Source organism: Idiotropiscis lumnitzeri, chromosome 3 (genome assembly GCF_059441095.1).
Source record: "Idiotropiscis lumnitzeri isolate Australia: NSW breed Sydney's pygmy pipehorse chromosome 3, RoL_Ilum_1.0, whole genome shotgun sequence".
Classification (NCBI taxonomy): domain Eukaryota; kingdom Metazoa; phylum Chordata; class Actinopteri; order Syngnathiformes; family Syngnathidae; genus Idiotropiscis; species Idiotropiscis lumnitzeri.
The window spans coordinates 12,969,682-12,996,997 of record NC_142393.1 but is presented as its reverse complement, the minus strand read 5'-3'; the positions used below and the strand labels follow the sequence as shown (position 1 = coordinate 12,996,997).

The following is a 27,316-nucleotide window of genomic DNA, read 5'->3' as shown; positions in this document are numbered from 1 at the left end:
TCCTCATTCATGTACATGGTAAAATAGATATACAGGAAGAGACAACAATAATTTCCCTTTTTGCGTTAAGATAACATTAAATGATGATATTTGAGCAACTGGTCCATAATATTCCCTAAAGGTTCATTTGTTTTATCATATGAAGCTTTCATAGCAGAATTTGCAGTTGTAAATGTTGCAAATATTTAACATTTTGTCTGCATTTTCCCAGCAGACCATAAAGAAACATAACTCTTATCGCTCCTTATTTCGCTCAGCAGCAAAGGATAATTGCTCAGGATGATCTTTTAGAAAAATCAGTTAATTTGTCTTTTGCTGACTTGATGTTGCGAGAGGGGCAAGGCGTTGATGCTCAAAGTGGGCCTAATTATTAGTGTGCGCGTGCGTGTGCGTGTGCGTGTGCGTGTGTGTACCGAGCTGAAGTAGCACCCTGTAGTATGCTTCCAAAATAATAGAATACTAGAAGGGGAGTAAATGTTCTTTTTTTCCACTTGTGAATAACTGACCGCTGTCAAACAATAGAAAATATTTCTGTTTATCCATCTCTTTCTAGATTAGGATATACTCTTACATCTGATATCTTGATTGTTTTGGTGATGAAAGAAATTGTGTTATTCCCAAGCAAGAAAATGAAACGCTTCTAGTCAACTAAACTTGAACAGTAGTTGTTGTTTGAATAGTCGGTTTTAGTTGATTTTGTATGACGTGTTCATAGAGGTAATGTCCAGGCAATTAATGATTCCAGAGGATTTGTTTTTTTGTTTGTTTTTTTGTTGCAACAATCTACTTTTATGTATTGTATTTTTTTTTACCAAGGGAAAATTAAAATGTGTTGAATTTGTTTGGTCTGGAGAAGCCTTCTACTTAACTAATGATCTCCAAGTAATGGGCCGAGCAACATACACTGTACATTGTGTTGCATCAGCTATATAGCTCCCTTTCTTCACGTTTGATTATTGTTTGCTGTTTGTCTTATTAGATCATTTCTCTGTGCATGCGCAAATTTGATTTATTCCACTGTAAATGTATTCTCAAGTAAGAGTAAGGAGCTCCTTAGCACCCCCTTGTGGAGGTTGGCTTCACTAAGCAACCTCACATTAAAGCAGTATTCTTATAATTAAAAATATTAGATATATTGTGGTGGTATTTTGTTGGTGTACAACTGCACTGCATCAAACTGAGGTCACTTTTAAGGCTATGGTGGATGACGAGGTGAGTGAATTGACTTTAGATTACTTTGGGGCAATAGTCTGTGCTAAAATTTATGATTGAAACTATTGATGTAGGTAACATACCGGTATATTTGTACTGGTGGGTGTGGCCAGGTGCACTGATCTTTCGGAGAAATTGGAAATACCTTCTGTGGGCCCCAAGCATTTTGGGTGTCCCTGTGAGGCATATACCCACCAACCGCCAGTCATCACATAAGTTATGAAAATGTTTCAAACTTTGAATTTATAATATATAATAAATAAAAATATTGTGCGGGGTCTCTCATGTGTTAGAAATGCGTTAAAATCGGTGTGTGTGTAGCATGCGGTAGTAACATCTCAGCCATGCACTCACAGGCAGACAGCAATGCAGGCATACCTCTCAGCTTATTTAGAGTGTGTTTTTACAGAGGCCTCAGCTGCTCCCCAAGAGGGTACTGGGCTAATGTCCGGAAATAGAAAGGAACAGGGGAAGGTGTAATGAGAAGGTGAAAGATGACCAAAATTAGGACAAAAAAAAACGTCTTAGTTTGCTTTTTGGGTTTTCTCAGGGAAACAATGACATGTTCTCATTGATTTTTAATAGTAATTTTGTTTCAGCAGGACGGGAAGTGGAAGTAAGAGAACATCGACAGTCAGCTGTTGCTGTCAGTCAACCAATCCATGAGGGGAGGGCTAATAAATTGAACTGCATGTAAGGTGCTCTGGGTGATGATTGAGAAGAGGAGATTCAAGACAGATGGAAAGAGGAGAGCGAGTGGATCAAAATGCAGAGAGGAGAGAAAGAGATCGTAAAACAACATGTACTCTCCAGATAGAAAAGAGAGAAGATGAGTATGGCTGCCAAGGGACATGGTGATTAAGTGTACTCCTGAAAAAGTTGAACCATCTTGGTTGTATCATGCCGCATGAAATGCTTCAAAAAAGTTGATTAAGTCCAATTAAGTATAAAGTTTACATGAATTAATGTATTTGGGTCATTTCAGAATTGGAGAATAATTTAGGCAGCCACATTTTTAAAGATCGGACCATTTTTTGTGATAATTTTTGCGATGGTCTTCGGGAAAAAAAATAAACTCAACTTTATTCACAGAGCACTTGAAAAGACTGCACTGCATACAAAGCACTGTAGGCCTACATTAAGAAAAAAAATAGACAAACAATAACAAAGACAGTTGAACAATACATAATTAACAAAAAAAATAAAAATCTGGCGAAAAAAGCCACTTAACACTACAATAATACAAAGTCTCATGCTGAGTATTTCATTTGCATTGTAAATAATTTGATTAATCCAGCTCAAATCAAAACACCTGAAAAACATACATCTTTAATAATTTTAGTATTATTGCTGTTAAATTAACAGAATTGCAAATCACTCCAAATGTAAGTGTTTTTTTTTTTTTTTTTTATGAAGCGAACATTCTCGCCGTGTTAGCTACTATGCTAACTGGTCAAGAAAAACTTTAGCTACTGTACATTATTAGCCAATCAAAGCGTTCAGTTAGCGCCGACTAATGACACCATTCACGTTCAATAGCTCATCCATTCAAATCATATCTAAGAAGCACAACAACATAACAATCTCCTATTTCTTCACAATTCTAAATTTAGCTTTTTACGTAGATTTGTTCCTGTTTGTATTGTGAGTTCTCGACAGGGTTATTAACTTAATGTGTTCATTTTATTTCATGAAACCATGACTGTGTATGGCATGATGAACAATGACTTCTCGGCAATGTTGACTGCGTGCTAAATTGTAAAAGTTTTCCCCGTTATGGAACATTCTTTTATCTTCTGTGTGCAGCTCAATAATATCGACAGTTCTTTAAATAGATGGTCACGCTAGCTGTAGTGTTGCACCTGTGGACATTGTGTGTGTTTCTGAATGATAGTGTCTCTGTGTGATCGCGTTTTATACAGATTTCAGCTTTCTTGGATCTTAGCTCTTTCAACGACTCACTCCGATTGTCAGCAATAGGCAGAAAAAGATTTAATTGTTTGTTTAGTCGGACACTTTGGACTCCTTATTGTTTGTTTACAAGCCAGTAGCACGTAGATTATTTATAAGATTTCCGACCCAAAAGTCAAGTGCAGACAATAACTGCTTTGTGCCTGATTGACATGCTAACTATGGGCCGCATGCCTGCTGTTCTATTTGTCTCCTTGTTGAAAGAGAGGGAAGCCAGACGGCAAGATTGCTGGAGATGTCGTACAGCTACGATCCACTTGCGCTCCATCTTGAGTTTCACATGTCACGAAGTGCAAGGTCAAGCCCGAAGCGGTGAGGACAGTCAGAGAGATGGACCGCCGGGTGGAGGGTGAGGAGGGGGGATTAGAGAATCTGAGCATGAGTGGTGGGAGGCGTGAATCTAAAATGTGATGTCAGAGTTCCATCTGCGCTGAAGTGCCCGGTTGATCATCTGCCAAAATAACCTCCACTTGACTGATACTTGCATCATCTTTCCTTTTTTTTTTTAATCAATGTCACAGAGATGATCCGTTGTCTAAATATGGGGGATTGGATTGGACACATGGGGATGTCCATCAGGACATTGTAAGCGGGCACCCACGAATTTGATTGGCTGCCTCTGGCCCAATCCTGGTCATTTTCAGTGAAAGTTTCAGGGGATGCGAGGGTACTTATGTAAGTGAGGGGGACAGAGTGACTCTTCTATCCCACCCGTGTAGCAGGGGAGACATCCTTTCTCAGACAGTCAACAGGTTTTGGGGGGTGCTTGTTTGCACAACAGCTGGTCGCCATGGTAAGAACCTGCAAATTTGGGCCTTTTTTCTTGTTGCTGTTGAGGATTTTGGCTTTCACCCGGAAAGGAAGCAGGCAAGATGTGCCAAGATGGAGATAACCATCCCAGCCAGCGGACCCGCACAGAGGGAGGATTTCTGGATTTATTTTCAGTGATTTCTTTTGGGAATTGTATTACAGGGAGATAATGCCACCATGTGGCACTGCCTAAAAGCAATGATCCGTTTCTTAACTTTTGCTCTCCTCTATGAGATTTTTATCAGTTTTTTTGCATCATGCCGTACGGCAGCTAAACCCGATATGATGGATATTTAGATTCAAGCCAGCCGCACTAAAGATAGAACCACGCACACAGCTGAGTAAATTGAGACAGACATACTGCCTTTTCCCAGTGTCCTAATTTAGGATGTTCACCTTGACAAAAATCCCTCTCAAATCCACCCTCAAGTCTCGTCTTAAAAATAGCTGAGCCTCAAGGATTTGTGTGTGGCCATATGCTAAGATATTGATGATGATCTGTCAAGAGCCAGAAGAGAGCGACGGTTCATGCGCTTCATGATCAATGTTGCTTGTTTGTTATTTTAACAACTTTTCTGTGGTGTTTCGGAGTAGTGAAATTTACCATAAAAATGTCAGTGCTAAACAGTGCAAAAATTGACATGGCAAATGTGAAGAATGCCTGTAAATTGGCAGTACGATTTTACTTGTCTGCAATCGGAATTAAAGACGTCAAGCAAAAATTTTTTAAAATGTAAGCAAAGATCAGACTTTAAGACTTTGCGGCTGAAACAAAAATGGAGTTTATTTGCAAATTATCAAAATCCCAGGAGTGTCATATTTGTTAGTCATTAATTCTTAGCGTCTCTTTTACGCACCAAAATCGCGTTTCTGAATTTTTCGAAGGACTCCATATTGACGTGTTAACTGTTCACATTTTTAAAGCAAATCCGCGCACACTTAAGCATTTGGATTGGTCTTCAAATCTCATGCGCAAGTGCACATCGTCATCATGGCGAAAACACATTTTCTTGTTGTGGGACTAAAAGTATTTTCGTTTCAACTTGCTGTTCCCATTTTATTTGTTCTTCACACTTGTATTACTGTTCATTCATCTCTCCCTGAAAGTGCAGTGTTTAGTTTGGCAGCTAAAGATTTACCCCAAATAGATGAAAAGTTCTCGCTTCAAGCTGTTTATTCCACATAATTGTTGTTTGTTGTTTTCGAACTAATTTCCAAACAATATCACTTCCAATATCATTAGGCCAACAAAAGTGTACTCACTTGAAGTTAACAGACAATAAGAAAAGCCATCGATGTGGAAATTTGGAATTTCTAAAACTTTAAAAAAACTTTTACTTGATTTTTTTTAACATTGAACAATACTTAAAGGCATATATGCGATTCATTCAGTGGGAACTGCTGAAGTTTATCTTGAGCTTTAGTCTAGTTTGCTGATTTTCTACTTCTTCTTGACATCACCAATCAACTGTACTTGTGCCACACTTTTGCAGCTGTCAGGCTAGGACGTGGAAACCAGTGTTGCTCATTACGATTCGGTGCGCTCAGTCATTCAGAATAATTAAATTTCCTCATAAATGGCAAACCCACTAAAAGATGTCGGACTCGTAATCCACTTGAGATAAAAAAATGATACAAATAAAGATTTTCTTGCTCTTTTATAATAATAATAATAATAATATTCCCTTTATTAGTCCCACAATGGGGAAATTTGAGATTCGAACCCAGGTCTCCTGGGGAGACTGGGTCCTGAACGCGGCGCCTTAGACCACTCGGCCATCCTGGCATTATTGCAATCGGGTTAAAAAAAAGGGGGAGGAAGTGTAATCAAAACTGTTGATAGACGTTCTTGCTTACAAATGGACATAACATGGCGTTACCGCTGAGGTCTGTTGCTAACCAAAACAGCACAGACGATGCACGTATCCAATCTCTCAAATTACACATGGTGTGAAGTGTTACTGCAAATGATTTCCCTGCGGGGAATTAAAGTGGATCACTTGTTGCAGCACCTTCTCCAAAATTCCATGAGGATCTCATATGGTTGCCCGTCAGTGTTATTAGCAGCCGTCCATGTCCAGGGACTTATTGGTTCCACCCAGTCTGCTTTGGCTCATGCTGTCCCCATCCATAATAATCCCTTTTGTGTTGTTTTAAAAACTTTGCTTGACATAAATTAGCCCAAAAATATTTGTACGAATGAAAACCTCTTTTACAAATGGATCTATTTTGATTATTCAGAGAAAAAAAAGAGATGTACTTAGACCTGCACATATTATATTGATTTAATCTGGTTAAAACATTTTATTGTTCTTCAAAAGTGTAATAATGATATAATGTTCGTAAAGTACACACAATAAATGGCATGCCAAGATAACTCGAGATGGGATAATCTCAAAATTGTATCTCTGGTCAGTATGGAAAAAAAAAACAATTCTCATTGTAAATTTTTTCTTTGTATTTGGATGATATGCTTGAGACAAAAGATGCTGTGTTGTTAAGTGAGTCTCATGACTAACTTTTCTGCATTGTCAGCAGAATAAAATACTATTTGCTGAGGATAATTTTATTCACCGTATCTCTGACTGCTACGGATAGCTATATGAGTAAAGTACTTACCTTCTTGCCAAAATAAATGATAACATTAACTTGAATGGATTATAATTTTTTTAAACGAAAAAATGCCCATATGTAAACGTCATGACCCTTGACCTCCTGACTCTATTCAAACATACTCCAAATATTGTTTTACACTAAAAACCTCGCCTCCAATGTATGTAAAATAAATTAATAGTAATACAGTATAACACCTTCTGAGTAGATATGCAAGGCTGCTATTGTTAGCACACATTGTTTGCATAACTGTCCTATGCTGTTATAAATCCATTTGAGTGGGTGATAAGTTGTTGCTATGGAGACTTGTTTTTTTTCTTTTCTTGTTGATCTTTAAACTAGTCAAAACATTAGAAAGACAACGGCGTTTCCACCACAACTGTTTATAGAAGGGGCTGGGAGCGCCCTGTAATTAGTCACCTGATCAGAAATGAAAGTCAGATTGGATCTTTTGCCTCCATAGACAATAGCATTCTTTAATAGTATATTTATGAAGAGACAAAGTCCACAGAGGAAGATCAAGATTCAAACCGACCTCAGAATTGAAAAAAATAATGGGCAAATGCTAACCACCAAGCCCACCGTCCTGTCTACTTGTGCGCCAGTATATTAAATTACAACTTTTTTTTCTTTTCTGTTAATTACCTTTCTTGCACCATAAGTGTCAGAGGTTCTCAAAGTGTGCCACTAGTACCACTAGTGGCGCACAAGCTCCCTCTTGTGGTACGTGAAAGAATCATAACCAAAGTACCGTATCGTTCCAAAGCTGTTTGTTTGTAAACTTGTGTTTGGGTTACAGTGCCTTACAATAATATTAAACATGTTTTTTTGTTTTGTTTTATTTTTGATGAACACTCACTCTACTACCCTGCAGAATGGAATGTTAGCTGAGTTGATGGTACTTAAAAGATATCAGAATTTTTCAGGATTTACTTGGTGCAAAACGTTTGACTCAATGCAGTTATAAGTGCAATAATAATTCTATTTGCATTTTGTTATAACGATGATTTGCAGTCAATATGTTGTGAGTTCCTTCTCTTTTTATTGACTCCTTTGCCTCCTCCTTAAAAGCCCACAGACGCTCAAAGCGATGCCCGCTCCTTCCTCACGGAGGAGATGATTGCAGGTTAGTCAGAAACAACTTTCAAAGCTGCGATATTTGTTGAGCCCCTTTTTGACCCCATCCTGTTTTGCATCCAGAGTTCAAGGCTGCCTTCGACATGTTTGACACTGACGGCGGCGGTGACATCAGCACCAAGGAGTTGGGCACCGTGATGAGGATGTTGGGACAAAACCCGTCAAGGGAGGAGCTGGACGCCATCATTGAGGAAGTAGATGAGGATGGTGAGGATTTGAAATACGACGCTTTCCTCAACACTGCAAACATCAACCACATTAAAAGAAACAAAGTATTGTTAAATGTATACCTCACTGAGCGGTAGTGTCGGTGTTAAATTAAAAGCAGCACAGATACTATGAAAAAAAATGTTATTCACAGGATTTAAAAGTAGTAGCTTTTGTTCAAATCACTTGATATTCTATTATTGTCCGACAGTGAATTTGTTTTTAAAATTATACAACACAAAATATTTCACTGTGTGTAGTGAATAAACATATTACGAGTTTCAGTTTTTGAATTGAACTCTTTCAGTGACATTTTCCATTTTCTTCCAATCTATTGAGATATACCTGCAAATGTTGTGAAATGATGTGCAGCCTAGCCATTCATCTGTGACTTCCCCTCGCGCTTCCTTGCACCCCCCTCCCCCAGGTAGCGGTACCATTGACTTTGAGGAGTTCTTGGTCATGATGGTGCAGCAGCTAAAGGAGGACCAGGCCGGCAAGAGTGAAGAGGAGCTCTCTGAATGCTTCCGTATTTTCGACAAGTATGACACCCACAATTTAATTAATCAACAGTCTTGACTGCTGTTTTGGTTAGCAACAGAGATCAAACGGGCACAGCAGTTAACTCTTGACAGAGTTGTAAAAATGAGAAAATGAACTGAAATGGATACTACAAGTATTAATGTGTGTGAATTGCTGCTGATGTAATTTGCTAGTGGAACTTGACTTGCACTGACCAACCAATCATAGGATGGAAAAATGCTGACATTATTGAGGGCCACGCTCAGGCCTTATGACCCAAATTTAAAATCGGATTAGTTAAAGAAACACCACTTCTCTCATCTGAGTGTGATCCCGAGCCATTTTCTATCATCAGGAATGGGGACGGATTCATCGACCGGGAGGAGTTTGGAGACATTCTGCACATGACTGGAGAGCCTGTCACAGAGGAAGACATTGATGAGATGTTTGGCGAGTCTGACAATAACAAGGATGGAAAGATTGATTTTGACGGTAAGTTAAATACAGTGGAAATAGATAGAAGTACGTACTGTGGTTATTGCTAATATTAACAACATATATCCATCCAGCCATTTTCTGTAGCTGGTTTTTTTTTCATTGAAAAAAAGCACAATTGAGCAGGCGTCTATCCCAGCTGACTGGGTGGAAGGTACACCCTGGCAAGGGTGTTACACAACCACTCGACCCGATCTTAGTGGTGTCAATAGGACACCTTGGCTCCCATAGCTACGCTGACAAAAAGCAACTGAAGATCTCGCTACCTCCCTTTTCATACAGACATTTACCGACATTTTGACTTTACACCTTTGTTAGTATAGGTTAGTGACAAACTCTGGTGTGTTACATGCAAATTCGGGCTACATTGCTATCACAACAACGGAACAAAATTTTGGCATCTTTGAGGTAAACCACTTTTGCATTTTTAATGATAGAATAACTACTAATGCTGTTTTTTTTCCCTCCAGAGTTTTTGAAGATGATGGAGAATGTCCAGTAAAGACCACATTCCCTGGTGACCCTCCTTTTACCCCTAAGAGTCAGATCACTTTATTTTAAATTGGCATCATTTTGTTTGGGGGTTAAATACCTTTAACCACGCTGCTCTCATATGAAGCCTTAAGGTCTGGCGAGAATGTCTAAAAATATCCGTCCAGCCCTTTTAAGACGAAGACACTTTCCTGCAGCCGGTCCTCAGCTGTCCCTTCCTTGGCAGCTGCTGCTCCTCCTGACATGCTACACCAAGTATTCCCTTCAAATCACTAAACTCCTCCTCCATAACCCTGTCCTGTGCTGTCTTCTGTAATAAACGAACCTTTTACTCGTTGGTTACAAAATGATTGCTCCTTTGCGATACACTCGGACACTTATTTGTATTGTGCTTAATGGTAGTCATTTAACACTTTTATTGTTTAACCTTTCTTACAAAAAACAAACAAACAAAAAATAAAACATCAGATTGCCCCACTTTGGGCATATTTGTTCTAAAACAGGGCAATGCTCGAATATGATGTGAATGTGGTGTATTAACTTTTATTTCTGGTGGTCTTCTAGTTGTTTTATCGTACTGCTTTACAGATTGGGACTCAATGAAAGGACTAAATTAGACATCCAGTTCGTCCGAATGAGCTATTACTTTTCTCAGATACTTCATCAATCTATTCTTTTCTTCAGGCATTGCCTGGAACACAGTACATTAATCAGATGGCACTGACGTCATCCTATAAATCTCACAGCCACTCCGGGGCATTTCATTAAAAAAAATAATAAAAAATGGGGTAATTGCCGATGGGGAAGATGTTAGAACACCGCTTAGTCCAGCTCATTAGAAGGACAAATGAGGGTTAGCCTCCCTGGTGAAGGTGTATTCAAGTGTGCTGTAGAGGAGGGTCCGTCGGGAAGTGGAATGTCAGATTCAGGAGGAGCTGTGTGGTTTTCGTCCAGGCCGTGGAACAGTGGAGCAGCTCTCCACCCCTCGGAAGGGTCCTCGACGGTGCATGGGAGTACGTCTAACTAGCCAACTTATATTTTTTGTGTAATTGGAGAAGGCGTTCAATCGTATCCCTTTGGGCGTTCTGGGGGGGGCGAGTGAGTATGAGTTACCGAACCTCATGATTTGGGCTGTTCGATCCCTGCACGACTGGTGTTGAGTTCAAGCCACATTGCCTGCGGTGAATCGAATTCATTTCCGGTGAGAGTTCAATTCTCGCGAGGCTGCCCTTTGTCACAGATCCTGTTCATTAATGTATAGACAGAATTTCTAAGTTCAGCCAAGCCCTCAGGATTCCATCTCTGCTTTTACCAGATGATGTGGTACTCTTGGCTTTGTCAAGCCATGATCTCCGACTCTCACTGGACCAGTTCGCACCCAAGTGTGTTAGTGGAGGTTAGATCACATCGCACACACCCTTAATTAATAATGACACCGCCCATCACCAGACCCCATGAACCAGGAAGTAGTCCACTAGCACAAAAATAACTCACCATTGAGGATAGTAGTACGCTTGCTTGCTTGCTAGGACTAAACACTGCATCAAAACCGGTGGAAGCAACTCAGCAGAACATCTTCTCTTTACTTATATACAACCTGAGCCTCGGCTGGACGGCAATTTTTGGGGCAGGGGTGGGGACTTATAAAATAATACACGGACGCTTTTTTGGTGGGGGGGGGCGGTTACGGGAGCCGGAACGGGGTCGGGAGCTGACGATTTTTATGAATAAGGCCGGAGGGTCTAGGCCAGAACGGTACAGAGATCGCAACCGGAGGGCGGGGGGACTGACTGGCAAAAAAGGGTCAAGTGCCCAGCTCTGTCTGTGACCACCAGTTTGTGTTCTTACAGAAGCGCTAGCCATTCTAGCTTCGTTGCTCAGGTCTAGTGGCCAACTCACCAGGGTAGGCCACCCCAGGCATCGTCTGCACCAACCATGTAACTAACTACTGTGTTTTTTTTGTACAGTCAAATGTTGATTATTTTATACCGGACTTCATCTTTACAGGAATTCTTCATCATCATCATCATTAGAAACGATGATAATGAATGTACGTACAAGTATTGTAGATTGTGAGTGTGCTTTGCCGTAAGCTTTTAACTGTATACTAATGGTACACCAATAATGAGATAATTCACCGTCCCTCTGGAAACTGTAAGTCTTCCTTGGGCGTATTTAGTCCCGTTTACTCACCTCCTGTCCCCTCCCCTCAGGTCCTGCCCTCCATATAAGGACCACCAGACTTGGTGTGCAATCCTTTCGACCACCTTCCCTCCTTGCTATTCAGGGCACAGTTGAAGATGAGTAGGCAGAGGGAGGCGGTGCGTTTTGTGAAGGGGTGTTTTCTTCTCCTGGTCTTGCGTTTCCCGTCCTGATTAAAAGCCATTACGTACCTTATCTGTGTCCACGTCACACTAATGTTTACAAGGCCTCATAGCAAACCGGTAATTAAAACTGCGAGATGAGACTTTTTCTTTACTTTTCATTGTCAAAGTGAAATGGTGTAAGATGAATATGCACAGGTGCATGCATCATTTGCTGACTTTTTGCATCCACGTTTCTCGCGAGAAAGATCTTTTGTCGCATATTATCACTTTATGTCAATGTTATGTCCAGGGTTGTTTCAAGACCCCCTGGGGGCCCCTGGCCTGAACGACCATAACGCCAACCTAAAACTGAACTTAGTGAATATAGCTATTGACATAAACAAGCCTGATAGTGGGGTAAGGGGAATTTGGAAGATTCCAAAATCCTGATGTGTCGTTGCTAAGGTTTTTTTTTTGTTGTGTCGTTGATACGGAACAATTCTAGCATTCTCACGACACAACAGCCAGCGTCAATCCTTTTCATTTTGTCTCATTCTCGTTGCATTTTCCGCTCATTATCCATCCACCCACCAGTCTAAAGTTCCTGTTTTCAAGCGCTTCCACCTCAAGACTCGTTCGCCATCCCAATAGTGATTGGCTTGCCTTGGTTCCCCAAGAACCCTAAAAGTTCAGGAGACTATATCTGGTGACCTGTAAGAGCCGAGGGGCGGGACCTGGCCGTCCGGTTTAAAGCGTGTCTGAAGCCTCACTTGACGTCTAGTCTCTCTGTTGGGGTGCACACGGATTGACCACTCCTTTGGGGCTTTTTTTTCCTTGGATATCTAGGGGGGGAAAGCTAATCCACAATCATGGTAAGAAATACAGTTCTAAAATGGACCTGGCGAGCAGCCAGGAGGGCATGGCGGGCATAAATTAATTTAAAGTAATGGACATGTGTGAAATACAGTTGATTATTGTTGGTTGAAAGACATTACAGACTTCCGACTTGAAAATGTTAATGATTTATCAGAAGACTTTTGTTTTTACTTTAATAACTCTTTTTGAATTAAATGATCATTATTATATCAATATTATGATCTGCTCGTGTAATTCACTTTTTATCATTTTTCACATGGTTCTACCAAATTTAACTTAAATAAACCTCTTAGACTTACAAAATCCATCCTTACCTCTTTTTTGTTAAAGCTACTTAGACTATATCTTCATTTTTACGTTTAATATTCCCCTAACTAAATAGATGCACAGCTGGTCATATTAGAGCAAACTTGTTGATGCATGTTGAATCATGACAAGAGATTTCAAAGTGAGTGTGGAAGTTGGGGGTGGGCGGCTGGAATGGCGCTGGGTGGGCCGCAGCTGCTCAGGTGCAGATTCCGCTTAAGTGACAAATTCCCAAGGATTGGATGTCTGCAGGCCATATACAGCCAAGCCTAATGTGTTGAGCCTGAAATAGCCGGGTTAATTTACAGCGAGCTCAACAACAAGCCTTTTTAAGATGCTGCCACTGCTCCTTGTAACACACCGCAATGCGAATAATAGAATAAAAAAAAAAAAAAACATTGTAATATTCTAGATATACTATTTAATCACTGAGCACGCATTGTCCAAAAATATGCTCAACAGAAACCCTGCACATGCAACATTTAAACAATGACAAAAGCAAAGAAATATTGTGCCCACCGATGAAAGTGAGAATGTTTGTTTACAGACTGACGCGCAGCAAGAGGCCCGCTCCTACCTGAGCGACGAAATGCTGGCTGGTAAGCATAATAAACTGCATAATTCATATTTAAATGCTGGTTATCTCACAACGTGATCCCACTATTTGTTATTTTATGGAAATTTGTGCCCGCAAACCCAGATTTTAATTATCACAGCCCTATCAGGCTCTGCTCAGGAACCGGAAGTGAGGCAAAGATTAAAGTAATAACACTGGAAAGATTATTTATTTATTGTAAGGGGATCATTCATGTGTATACAATAAAAAAAAACATAAAAATACAGATTTATATTTTGCCCTACATCTTCCTTGACTCTGTTTTAGAACGTTCTTACATAGTAGACCACTCTAGGTAGACACCCAGAAAGTTAAATGCAATGTAGCAATGTTCTGCATGGTCTATACTGCGACATATAATGACTATATCCCAATTATTGATCAATATTGAAAGGAATGAAAGAAGCAGCTACAGTACCAATAGGAATTACTGAAAATATCCAGAGATACGGTTGCAATTTGATGGGACATTTCAAAATAAATGAAAGACTAATTAGTGCTGGTTTTATACAATATGGGAGCATTTAAAAAAACGAGTAGCAAAAACAAATAAATAAATAAATAAATAATGTAAATAAGCACTGTGTGGAGCAAGACTCCTTCTGGCAGACATCAAATCACTAGAACACATTCCAACTTGAGTAAGTCCAAGGAGATTTATTTTGAACGACACTCTCTCTTTCTCTCTCTAGAGTTCAAGGCCGCCTTCGACATGTTCGACACTGACGGTGGCGGTGACATCAGCACCAAGGAGTTGGGCACCGTGATGAGGATGTTGGGACAAAACCCAACAAGAGAGGAGCTGGATGAGATCATTGAGGAGGTGGATGAGGACGGTGAGCAAAGAGCAGGACTGGAATGAAAGAAGAATCTGTGCCCTTCATTTGTCACTGAAAAAACTGAAGTAGGAGCTCACAGTGGAGTTTAAACAAAATGATATAGCCTAATCGTTAAAGAATATATTGCATATCAAGAGGGGGGCAAGTGTCCTTTCTTCTACCAAGCATTATCAGCAGTAGAGCAATTTTTATTGGTATAATTGAGCGATTTGTAGAGTTTCCACAGGGATTTAAAAAAAAAAAAATTATTAAATTATAATTAATAATAAGGAAAAATAATTACAATTTTCGGGTGCATAACTTTTGTTAATGCGCCCGATTTTGTAATTTTTGTCAAGTTTACTGACCCTGTTTTTTTTTCCTCTTGTTACATTAAAAAGTTATTTTTATCACATCTACAGATGGTTAATCAAAATATATTTATTATTTTTAAAATTCATATATCTAATGAAAAAAATGTTAGAGTCATTAAATAAAATAAAGAAATTATTAGTCAGTGTTATGTTATTTTAGTAAATAACTGATAAATCAATAGTAACATTTAAAAATGAGAATTAACGATTATCTTATCTTACTTTTTTTTTTTTTTTAACCTCAGCCCATTTTGAAATATCAAATGTGGTCCTTGAGCAAAAATGTTTGTTTTCAAATTAAAGCCCTTCAAAATCTAGACATAATGTCAACTTCAATACTATTTGAAAATATTCCACTCAGTTTTAGACTTATTTTCCAAAGAACATTCGAATCAACCTGATATGACCAAAGTGTATCACTTCTGATCGACAGCAACTCACACAAGAACGTCATTCAGATAGCTTTGATAGCAATCCGGTGTCATATTTCATTTATTAAAGACATCCAAAACCTGCATGTGACGATTTCAATGAAATTTCAGAATGATATCAGAAACAACACAAAAGTTACAAGGAAACCAGGAGCCCACATTAGGATGTCACCCAGCAAGTTTCAAAGCAACCTGACCTCAAACAACCATTCATTTAAATTTCCGATGTGAAAGTCGATTTAGTTCGATGAGACCTCACTAGTCCATAATAGTGCACCTTCCTCCCTTTCCCACAGGCAGCGGTACCATCGACTTTGAGGAGTTCTTGGTCATGATGGTGAGGCTGCTCAAGGAGGACCAGGCCGGCAAGAGCGAGGAAGAGTTGGCGGAGTGCTTCCGTATTTTCGACAAGTACGAGTGCACTGTGACAAGGCTGCTTCTGTTTCTTTGTGTATTTATCAGTGGTGGCAAAAGCAGAGGCGGGCCGAACTTGAATGGCGCTGTGTACAACATCAAGGATAACACCCTATTAACTACTTTTATGGTTAAACATTCAGTTGTTGAAGAAGATTGTGTGAAACAAGAAATCGGAATAGCCGTGTACTTGTTAACTTCCCCCTTGACACTGACATACTTCGGCGATAGCAAGTATCCAACCGATGCATTCTTGATTTAAGCTAGCTGACAAAAACATGCGGGTGTTACATGCGTTCTTGGTTTCTTCGTACTTTCAATTGGAACAGTCCTTGGGCCGTGGCTGTTGATGTTTCACGAGATCACAACGACGTAAGAATGGACAGAAACGCCAATTGAGAATCGGCTGCTTTCCACAAACAATAAGCTAACCTTAATGCCTAGCCGATGACAGATATTTTCGAACAACCATCAACACTCACAATCATACCTAGGGGCTATTTAGAGTGTCCAATCAACCTGCCTTGCATGTTTTTGGAATGTGGGAGGAAAAGAAGAAAAGACACTGAAGTGAAGGACTGATAACGAAAAAAGAAATACTGAAGTACAGTCACAAAGTGAACTTCCTTACTTCCCAACACTTCATATGATAGGTCTTCATTTCTGAACAATTGATGTCTCCGCATAGGAACGCCGATGGCTACATCGACAGAGATGAGTTCTCCCTGATCATCCGCAGCACCGGCGAGCCCATCACAGAGGATGAGATTGATGAGCTGATAAAGGACGGAGACAAAAACGCCGACGGCATGCTGGACTTTGACGGTACGTGCAGATCGATGACTCAAGCACACAAGTCACGGCTAGTAGATCTTGACAGGGAGGTTCTGTTCTGTTCTGACTTCCGTGCTTGTCTTGTGCTCACCAGAATTCCTCAAGATGATGGAGAATGTGCAGTAAAAGCAGACATGTTCATGGACATTCCTCCTCAGTCCCGAATCCCCACCCATGTGGAATTCATCCGACCCCCTCATGCTGTTCACCTATGATCAATTCACTCTCCATCCTCAGACACCCTTAACAGAAAGATTTTGCACCGTGAAGAGAAAAGAAGGGGGTGGGTCTTTCATGGTTGATGAGCTCCACTCGTTGGGGCAAGCAGACAGCTCATGGATTCAATTCACACACCCCAGCCCAGGAAGACCCCCTCACGTTGCTTCAAGCTCTACTCTAGATGTAGTCTATATCGAACAGCAACCGATTACTTAGACCAATTCATTCAAAACCACTTCAGTGTACAAAGAAGTTACCTGCTTGAGTAGCAACAAGAATAAATGAACTAACAACATGCTCACTTGTAGTCTGTCATATTAACAGTCTGTAAAATGTTGTTTGAGGAAGAGCAATAAAATGTTGTTGTTTCTTCTTTTTGTCCACTTTGCTTAAAACTGTCACCAAATTTTAGTTCCAATCTATGACAATCAAAATGTAACCCTAATTCCATTGAGGTTGGGATATTGTGTAAAATGTAATTAATAGCTGAATAAAATGATTAGCAAATGTTCAAACTACATTTAATTGAATACAAAGACAAAATATTAAATATTCAAACTGAAAAACTTTATTGAACTAATAATCATTAATTTAGGATTTTATGGCAGTTCACGTTTACCACTGCATTACATCTCCTTTTCTTTTAACATTCAGTAAACGTTCGTGTATTTACAACACTAATTGTTGAAGCTTTGTAGTTGGAATTCTTTCTCATTCTTGCTTGATGGACAGCTTCAGCTGTTCAACACTCTGAGGTCTCGTCTTTATTTTACGCCTCATAAACTGCCACAAGTTTTCAATGAGATACAGGTCTGGACTGCAGGCAGGCCATCTTAGTACACACTTTTTTTTTTTACTATGAAGCCACGCTGCCGTAACACATTCAGAATGTGATCTTGCTGAAAAATATGTTGCTTGAATGACAGCATGTTCCTCCAAAACCTCTATGTAAATGTGGACTCGTCAGACCACCAAAAAATTTTCCGCTTTGCATTATTCCATTTTAGGTGAGCTTGGGCCCAGAGAAGCCGGCGGCATTTCTGGGTGTTGTTGAGAAATGGCTTTTATTTTACATAGTTGCGTTTTAAGTGGCACTTACGGATGTAGCACTGAACTGTATTTGCTGACATTGGTTTTCTTAAGTATTCCTGAGCGCATGTGGTGAAATCTTTTAGACATTGATGTTTTTTTATGCAGTCCTACCTGAGAGGTGAAAGGTCACGGGCATTCAATGCTGCTTTTCCGCCTTGCCCCTTACATGCAATGATTTCTCCGTATTCTCTGAACCGTTTGATGACATTATGAACTATAGATGATGAAATCCCTTAATTTTCCTTTAATGTTATCATTCAGTCTTTAGTGGGAGTTCATCAGCATGGAACACGGTAACTGCGTACAGCCAGCTCTGTCTTTTCTCACGTAGACTTCCACGGGTGATCCAAGGCGATGCAAGCGCATACCTCATCGCTAATTATTGCTATCACATTGCTAGGTTCAGATGTGCAACACAACCGTACAACTGAGTTAAAGTTCCCTCATTGAACTATGTGAGCAAGTCAAAAAAATAAAAATGAATCACTGAACATTATGCAAAAAAAAATAAGTATCTGGTAAAAAGCATATATTTATTAAAAACAGTCAACGAATGCATGTTCTACTTAAAAAATCAAACGTTCGAAACAGATTCAGGTATGGTGCGAATATGTCAGTAAATAATGAATGTGCTGTCCAAAAACAAGCATGTCAGGTTTATGGATGTTTGTCCATTGGTGTGAATGCTTGTTCGTCTGTGTCCTGTTGACTATTCCAGGATGTAAAAAGTTGGATATCCAAATTGGGATCAAATAACTATAAATATGTATGCATTTGTTTCAGCGGATGTTTACGAGCCATAGTTTGCCTCGTCGAAAGCTTTTCGGGCCCTCTTGAGCTCCTCATTCATGGTCAGCAAGTCTTTGACTCTGGCAAACTTTCTGGGATCCTTTCGAATGAGGAAGACGATGTCTTCCACCTGGACACGACCTTGGCGCCCGATGGACATGGCTTTGTGGGTCATTTCTGTGATGAACTCGATCACCAGGTCTTCAAGGATATCCACTGACTCTGTGTAAGGGTTCTGGTCGTCCCCGAAGCCGTACATCATGCATCGAAGCTCCTTGGAGAAGAGCCTCTTTCGACGGCCATGACACACATCCACACCACTGCAACTCTCGTCCAACTCCTCCTCAAAACCGGTCTCATCCTCCTCTTCTGCCATATTCTGCTGCAAAAATAAAAAATGTTTTTAGTTTATTATTCAGGGTTGTTTCCATACGTTGGGAAGAATGAGAATCACCCGTAATAAGCCACAAAAATCACTTTTCAAGAAAAACATTTTTATTTATAAAATATGTTCGACAGACCGTCACAGCAAACATCGAAGGGCTCCATTTTGCTTTAAGTAAGCTGGAAAGCTACCATCCTCGTTTCGCAGGAAATAAATAAAAACAATAATCCAATTATGCCACTCTTTATGCCGACACTTTGTATCTTTGTCGGACTCTTCTTGTGTGAGGATTATTCACAAAATGTTATCTGTTCAATTCGATTGTATCAATCATGCCTGCTTCCAGAGACCCGCCTACGGCATGATTCAATTCGTTGTTCTTTATTTAAACGCATTCATAAGTTATCGGGGAAAAAAAAGTTAGATCCCTATGTACGGAAACGTTTGTGATACAGACACACTTAGTTCATCCAAGAAAACCTTACATCAAAATTCCGCGAAGAATCAAAACAGTCTCTTGCTTCAATTCAGCTTCCGGCTTTGTGTCGTCAAGCGGAAGTGAGTCTCGGCGGAAATTGGAAGCTTTTGGGAAACACCGCCCCCGTGCGGTGCATTTATAACAACCACAATCACTTCCCACGACGTGTACTTTTAGTTAGTGATGAACAATGTCGTTTTAAGTGTTATATTTAGACTTAATATCGCGTAATTCCTTCTTTCTTTCAGCACACGCCGACCGGAAACACTTCTAAGGACCATTCAGCACATGTAAAAGGTCTGTATTTCTTTGTGCGGCGTCAAACATATGACAGCTGGGAAAGAGTAGCGTTCACAACTGACTTTAAGATTGCCGCGTTGAACATAATTGAAATCCTTAGGTGCTAATGTTCGATCAATAAATCCTCATTTTCACCACTTAATTTAAGAGATTGAATTTATCGATCTTGAGAAGCTAACGTTAGCTGTAGCTAGATAGTCGTGCTTGTTTGAAAATAAACGTCGGAACCCGTCAATGTTGTCAGCGTTATCGGTGAGTGCTCCACCTTTCAAAATGAATCGAATTGAATATTTGGCATCTGTGAACGCATTCTCGCCGGTAATTGTTGTGCTCTAAATGTCTTATTTTTCGTCTAAAAAATTCACTACAGGTGTTTAAAAAGGGGGATAATAAAGTACATTCTGCAGATGACACTTGAAGTCTGTTTATGGCGTGGCCGGTCCAGTTCTTCTGCAGGACGCTCCGGACTGTGGGACTGGTTCTCCTCTACTATGTCTTCTCTATTGGTATCACCTTCTATAACAAATGGCTCATGAAGGTAAGCAATATTTGAGATAAGGATTAAGTGTTAACTGACTTGGTGGAGAACTTTGTTGCAGATGGTGTGGGTTCAGTTCGCGTTCAGTGCGAATGCTTTTCTGACTCTATATGTACCGAGTGATTGACTGATGAACAGTCCAGGTGAAGTCCGCCTTATGCCCGGGCAATTAATCAAAATTTAATGGCGTTTATATATTGGCTTCTCACTGTTGGTGTTAGGATTGGGGTGTTGATTGAAATCATGGCGGTGCATACAATAGATTTGTTCCATATCAAGGTATGTCTTGAATCATCTTTTATTATATCTTTGAAGAAAATGACGCATTTACAGTACTGACAAGTTCATTCGTATGTAAAATGACAATACAACACAAAGGAACTCGTAACATAATACCCTCTTGAACTGAGCCATACCATATCGTATTGAATCGAACTGTCCTTGACCACACCCCGTATCTCAATATATGTATTGAGTCGTCTTATTGGGGAGATGCACACCCTTATCTGAGGTTTGTGTTAGTCAAGTACAGTAAATGTTTTTGTTTTTTAGGTGCTGGAATTGCGTTTCGTAAGTCAAGGTAATGCTAGCTTACTATGGTGACTCAAAAGATTGGAAAAAGAGACATATTGCCCATCCGTGGCCTTATTTCGGAGGGTTGTTTGATGAAGTCAGCTTCAAGAATAATTTGTAGAGAATAAGTGGCTCAGATAATGGATGGACGTTCCCTCTTGAGGCAGCCTAAAAACGTAATCTTATAGCAAGACTGCCGCTGTAGCCTATTATATGTAATTTCCTATTTAAGCGGTGTTGCAGAAATGTATCCCCCTCCATTGCTTTTTTTCTACAGTTCAAATTATTTATTTATTTTTTTTGCACCATAAAGATGAATGAGAATGAGGCAGATATTGGGTGAGACAGAGCAGGACGGTGGTTCTGTGCAAGCTGAAGAGGAGTAAGTTGAGCGCACCAGACGACGAGCCAGAGGCCTTGGGAGAAACGTGTTGTCAGAGAGAGGACACAGCAGAAAAGGGAGAAGGATAAAAGATTCTGCAAATGAGAAGAAAGCAGAGTGTGTCAAACACTGAAAGAGTATATGGGTACTGCATTTACATTCACAAGCACTGGACCATCAGGTTTTTCAGAACATTTTGACAGCTTGATCGGTACTAATTTAGTTGGCACAGCACAGTAAGAAAACAACTTAATGCGGCACATGAAGGCATGCTCAGTTACTGCCCTACTGACTGATTTTTCATTTGATTGTTTTTATATTTATGACGTACAATGTAAAAGTTTAAATATTTACTCTAATTGAGACATTTCAAGGTTATGAACGTGTCATTAACTTGTTTGCACAGCTGTATAAGAATCTTATATACAGCATCTAATCTAATGTGGCCTACTGGTTAGCACATCAGCCTACCAATGCCGGGTACTCGGGTTTCCTCCCACATTAAAAGAACATGCATAGTAGGTTGATTGAACACTCTAAATTGTCACTCTAAATTGACCCAAATTGCCGAACAATTTGCTCTCCCTGCCTAGTCATTATCGTGCTGAACTTAGGTATACGCGGTCCAAGACTGGGTGCAGCGACCTGACGACGTCCACTTGCAAGAGTAGAGCTGAGAGCAGAAAAAAAGCAAATACCCATAAAGACAGTCAAAGCTTTTTTTCTCTGATGCATTTCGTAGACTACACTGTGTGTATAGTGTGAATTTAATACATCACCAAAGACATAAACAAACGTCACTGCAAAGGACAACTTCCAAGTTTGTGCGGTTTATCAGAAGCTAATGCTAATCTGTGCAGCCTACAAAACTCGATGCCGCTCTGCTTATCTTTGTGCTTTGATATCTGCGTGAGATGTAAGTGCTTCTGGAGGATAGTGTTTCGGACAATGCAGTCTGGCATCTGGACTCTGACCTTTGACCAGTCGAGCTGATCATGTCATGGGTGGGGGAAAAAAAATCAATGTGTGGGCTAGTTATTCTGATGTGCAGAACACCTCACACTCTGATACTTGTTGAGAACAGGCAAGTAACAAAATGATTTACTTGCTGGTTTAATTTCTTACGTGGTGCGTGGGCAGGCACGCCGAGGAATCAACTATTTGTTTATAATCACCCAAAAATCAAATTGCAGATGAAAAAGTTAGACTTTTTCAGAAAAAGGTTCAATGAAACATTGATGTAGGACCAAAACACAATCAGTTTTGCCTCATGACAATTTCTGTGTAACCCCCACCAGGGCTTCCACTATCCGCTTTTCATGACGTTGGTCCACCTGGCCCTCATCTTCTGCCTGTCGGCGCTGACCCGACGGGCCATGCAGTGTTGGACAGGGAAGACTCGGGTTATCTTGAGCTGGACGGATTACCTTTACAAAGTGGCTCCCACAGGTGAGACTTGGTGGGTTCGGTTACTTTGACAGAGGAGAATATTAATAACAAATTTGAGTTCTTCTGATTTGCCTGTTGTCTGTAATGCAGTCTAACAGGTTAAAATGAGGCATAGCGCCACCTGTGGTACTGGAGACCCACATACTTTGGACAATAATTAGTTTCTGCTCACTTGCAATGGCCCAGCATAATAAGGGATTTCTTGTTTTAGTGATGTTCTTTCTGTTCTTCTTTTGTTCCAGCCTTTGCTACAACATTGGACATTGGACTCTCCAATTGGAGCTTCCTCTTCATCACCATTAGCTTGTAAGTTAATAATGTTAACGCGTCCTTATTAGATCGTCTGGATGCGTAATTTTCCTCCTCCTCATTGAGTTGTTTGTTTTTCAAGGTACACCATGACTAAGTCTTCTGCAGTGATCTTTATTCTCTTTTTCTCTTTGGTCTTCAAACTGGAAGAGCCGGTGAGAATCCTCGTATCAAAGCAGTTCCCAGGTGTCTCAATGACATGGCAACTGTACATGAGTTAAATGTTCAGCACTATGTGCATTTGATAGCCGAGTATTTTCTCTTTCCACCAGAACCCATTCCTGATTCTCGTGGTGCTGCTGATCGCCAGCGGCCTGTTCATGTTTACGTTCCAATCGACCCAGTTCAACCTGGAAGGCTTCCTCATGGTGTTGATGGCGTCCTTCATCGGGGGGATCCGCTGGTCCCTCACTCAGGTGCTCATGCAGAAAGCCGAGCTGGGTCAGTGAGCAATTGTTGTCCGTTTCATAAATACAAACGGTGCACTACTGTTGTGGTGATTACCTGAGGCACCCATTTTGCCTCATCAACCATTTTGAAGTGGATCGTTAAGATTCCTTTTTGGCAGAGAGACGGCACTTTTTCCCATTGGACCAAATGGAAATGGTCACTATGATGAGTTCAATGAAATCATGAATTAAGTCTTGTCTTAAGGTTATGCCTAAGATTATTGGTGCTTTTTTTTTTATTTAATTTTTCCAACAGTGCGTTTTTTGAAATAATGAATCGTATGACGTTGGCCGGCATTTTCATTTAGTTTCCAACATAATGTCACTTGAAGTAATGCATTTGCTTTTTTTTTTATGCAATTCATTTTTAAAAAGTCACTCCAATTACTTAGGCCGTTACCCTCTCCTTGTTAAAGTTGTTCACATTTCATCTTCCTGTAGGCCTCCAGAACCCCGTAGATGCCATGTACCACCTCCAGCCTCTCATGTTTCTGGGCCTCTTTCCTCTCTTCTTGTACAATGAAGGTGAGCTCAAGCCCTAGTTGGGGATTGTCCTCCATAGACAAAAGCCAACGGTTGTCCACTGTGCACCCTTGACCTGTGTGTAGAGATTTTTTTTTTTGTGTGTGTGTATATTTGTAGGCTTGAGCCTCAGCACCTCTGACAAGTTATTCCGGGTACCAGAGCTCTTGCCGCTTTTCTACATAGTCTTCCTACTAAGCATTGGAGGACTCCTGGCTTTTGGTCTCGGCTTTTCAGAGTTCCTGCTCGTCTCCCGAACCTCCAGCCTCACGCTATCCATATCAGGGATCTTTAAGGTATTATTTTATATAAGCATTTGTGTTTATTGTGCATGCTCGTATGTCCTTCTGTCAAGTTATGTTGCTTTGTATCGCTGACCCTTCGATTTGGAATAACATGGCATCAAGATTTTTCAAAGTAATGTACTTTTTTTGGAACAAAGCTTCTTCAAAATGTGGATACTAATCCAATATATATTAGATATAACAGACACACCTGCCTATGCTTGAACAACACAAACATTAAAAACTACTAAAGAATGTGTATACTTTGTGCTGTCACTGTCCGCTTTTGACGCCTATTGAGTTATCTGCAATTTGGTCTACGTAGGCCAGTTTTTTGTTGTTGTGTTCTGTATTCCATATGTGTCACTAGAAATGTTTATGAAAAGAACGCCTCCAAAAAAGGGGCACTTAGACATTCAGTGTAATCTAATTTCTGTCTCTTGGTCGGTTTTGCTGCAGGAGATATGCACGCTGGTTCTGGCAACATCGCTGATGGGAGACAAAATGAGTGTCCTCAACTGGCTGGGCTTCGCCGTTTGTCTGTGTGGCATTGCCTTGCATGTCGGACTCAAGTTCTATTATTCCAAAAGTGAGTGCATTACAAGTGTTACAATGGAATGAATGAACATTCCAAACATGATCAGTAAAATGTATTGAGTGGTAATAATTGCAGGTGTTGAATTGTGTTTGTTGAATGTTTTATATGATAAAGTTTATTGCCACATGAGCTGAATACTTTTTTTTTCTTCTACCATGTGAAATCATCTCTATATGTAGGTTTGTTTTGCAATGAAAATGCTATTATTTATAGTTGCGGTTGAGAGTGGATGGTAGTGGGGGCGCAATTGTTAGGGGGGGGGCGTAACAGAAAATAATTTAGAAGCATTGATTTTCAGTGACAGTAGTCTGTTGTAGCAATATACACTGGAGCATGTCAATTAAAAGGAAACTTTGTAATAGTTTGTTACAGTGTCTTTTCAGCAAACCTCTCTCTCTTTCTGTTCACTTGCTGTACCAAATGTTCTACGTCAGCTGTTAAGGCAGCAAAATAGAGTGCAACCTTGTCAAAAAGATTGCAAAACATTTATTAACTGTATAGGATTTTTTTTTCAAGTAACCAAAATGAAGTACGGTATAATGAATACATGCTGAATTGAGGCCCAGTGACCCCAATTTTTCCTGTTTTCTCCCTCAGATAAGAGTCCATCCTTACGGGAGCTCAACAGTAAGAGCCCAGAGCTTGAGTTGCCTTTGCTGCGATGTAAGGATGAGGACTCCGCCGCTGAAAATGAGGAAGAAGAAATCACCTTGCACTGATATCAAACCGTTTGAACTCTGATGTCAGCCAATTTACTTTGCATTGATTTCCAAAAACTGTTAAATTTCCAGCCCAAGGGTGAAAGCTAGCCACTATGTCAGTTATTTTATTTATAAACATTTCATTAAGTCCATCTTCATTATGTCTTATGACTTGACAGGGGGGTGAATATGTAGCTTGCACTATTTCAGAGTCTGCAACATGATTGAAGTTGGTTGTTGATGCTTTAATGTGATACTGTGATTGAATCGAATGGGATTCTTTACATTGCCAAAGTGACATGATATGGAATATTGACATAGGAAGCACTAAGATGTAATTGTCAGATCAGCTTTCTTGCAACGCACTAACGTTGATGACAACCAACTTCATAATACAGTACTGTACAGTACTTTTGGTCTCCTCTCAAATTCTTAGTTTTTGCTTTTTTGTTTTCCCCACTTTCATGTTTATGATAAGAAAACAAATGTAAATATCAGACAAATATAACCCAAGTAAACACAAAATCCACCTTTTAAAAGATGATTTTTATTTATTCAGGGAAAAAAATAGTCAAAGTTCCCCGGTCCTGTGTGAAAACGCACTTGCCCCCTAACCCGAATAACTGGTTGGGCCATCCTGAGCAGCAGCAACTGAAATGAATCAGTTTTTGATAACAGGGAGTGAGTCTTTCACATCTCTGTAGAGACATTTTTGGCCCTCTCTTCCTCGCAATTTTAATTCGGCAGCATTGGAGGGGTTCAAGCATGAACAACCTTTTTAAAGGTTATGCCGCAATAGGGCTGGGCGATGATTAAATATCAATTTGTATTTGCGATTGACACGTGATCGATATCAATACAAAACGGCTTTGATAGATTGTTCGATATAACAGAATCAGAAAACCGAGCCACCCGCGGAATTGTGCGTGTTATAGGCAGCGCGCAGCCACCTCCAAAGATGAAGAAGACTCATACAAATGCAAATAAGCATTTACAATACAATAAAATTTTACCTGTCCATCCTCCGTCCGCAACCTGGGCACCCTTCCATCGTCGCCCCTCCGTCCTTATTCATAAAAATTATTGTCCTCTGTCCACGTCAGTCTTCCTGATTTTGCATTTCATGAAAACCAACTACCGACCTTGCTTAGTCTGTCCTTTTTTTTTAAAAAAAAAAACAACAAAAAACTTCTCATCCTCCATCCTCTGTCCACAAAATGAACCGATGGACTGCAAAATACCCACCTTTGCTTAGATCGTGATATACTTTTCAGCTATATCACCCAGGCCTATGGCACAGCATTTCAACCGTATTCAAAAGAGCCAGAGAATAATGCTCTCTGATTCTTGCAAGCTGGATCTCGAGTGATGTTTATATCAGTTTAGAGGTTCCGCGGTACCTCAGTTGCAGTTGCAGTAATTTTTGATTGACCAAACACGTGTTAACTTTTGTGAGAACGTTAATTAAGCCACATGAGTTGGCTCTTGATGGACCTTTAATTCTAACAATTAGATGATTTGAATGTGCATTAATATGGAAAAAGTCTCAGTCTTTTGACATCAACTTTAGTAGCAAAAAAAGGAACATGGAAATTACCATTTTAAAAGCTTTACACAAATTCATTTACCTTAAGTGGCAAATTATCAGCTACCATGTGGCTGTAAATTCAGGTCATGACTGAGCTCAAATGTGCCTTATATACCTCACAGTTTTCAATTGGACTCATAAAGCTAACTTTTATAGAAATATTCAATCATGTCTTTGAAATACATGGAAATGTTTATTATTAAACAATTTTTTGTGGCACCTTGAA

General features: G+C 40.0%; 4 protein-coding genes across 6 annotated transcripts; 3 read left to right on the top strand and 1 right to left on the bottom strand.

Annotated features, from left to right (window-relative positions):
- Positions 1-3,844: 3,844 nt before the first annotated feature.
- On the top strand, positions 3,845-9,793 carry LOC148339987 (troponin C, skeletal muscle). Its single transcript, XM_088291354.1, has 6 exons — positions 3,845-3,976; positions 7,678-7,732; positions 7,807-7,950; positions 8,378-8,492; positions 8,828-8,964; positions 9,438-9,793. The coding sequence occupies exons 1-6, from the start codon at positions 3,974-3,976 to the stop codon at positions 9,467-9,469; spliced, it is 486 nt and encodes a 161-aa protein (XP_088147480.1). The 5' UTR covers positions 3,845-3,973; the 3' UTR covers positions 9,470-9,793.
- Positions 9,794-12,509: 2,716 nt separating this feature from the next.
- tnnc2.2 (troponin C2, fast skeletal type, tandem duplicate 2) lies at positions 12,510-16,938 on the top strand. Its single transcript, XM_088290209.1, has 6 exons — positions 12,510-12,637; positions 13,495-13,546; positions 14,256-14,399; positions 15,483-15,597; positions 16,289-16,425; positions 16,529-16,938. The coding sequence occupies exons 1-6, from the start codon at positions 12,635-12,637 to the stop codon at positions 16,558-16,560; spliced, it is 483 nt and encodes a 160-aa protein (XP_088146335.1). The 5' UTR covers positions 12,510-12,634; the 3' UTR covers positions 16,561-16,938.
- Positions 16,939-18,259: 1,321 nt separating this feature from the next.
- taf13 (TATA-box binding protein associated factor 13) lies at positions 18,260-19,492 on the bottom strand. Of its 3 annotated transcripts, none has more exons than XM_088290174.1 (2): positions 19,405-19,492; positions 18,260-18,916 (listed from the first exon to the last, which is right to left on the bottom strand). In XM_088290174.1, exon 2 carries the CDS (start codon positions 18,908-18,910, stop codon positions 18,536-18,538), a length of 375 nt encoding a protein of 124 aa, XP_088146300.1. In that variant the 5' UTR covers positions 18,911-18,916; positions 19,405-19,492; the 3' UTR covers positions 18,260-18,535. The 3 variants fall into 3 exon arrangements, with proteins under 3 accessions (XP_088146300.1, XP_088146301.1, XP_088146299.1); XM_088290175.1 differs by having other exon boundaries at positions 18,260-18,913; positions 19,405-19,481; XM_088290173.1 differs by lacking the exon at positions 19,405-19,492 and adding an exon at positions 19,056-19,388.
- An 11-nt stretch (positions 19,493-19,503) lies between these two features.
- slc35h1 (solute carrier family 35 member H1) lies at positions 19,504-27,316 on the top strand. The gene is made up of 10 exons (XM_088290176.1): positions 19,504-19,694; positions 20,068-20,235; positions 22,489-22,639; positions 22,882-22,945; positions 23,031-23,103; positions 23,221-23,389; positions 23,839-23,922; positions 24,040-24,215; positions 24,663-24,792; positions 25,399-27,316. The coding sequence occupies exons 2-10, from the start codon at positions 20,125-20,127 to the stop codon at positions 25,518-25,520; spliced, it is 1,080 nt and encodes a 359-aa protein (XP_088146302.1). The 5' UTR covers positions 19,504-19,694; positions 20,068-20,124; the 3' UTR covers positions 25,521-27,316.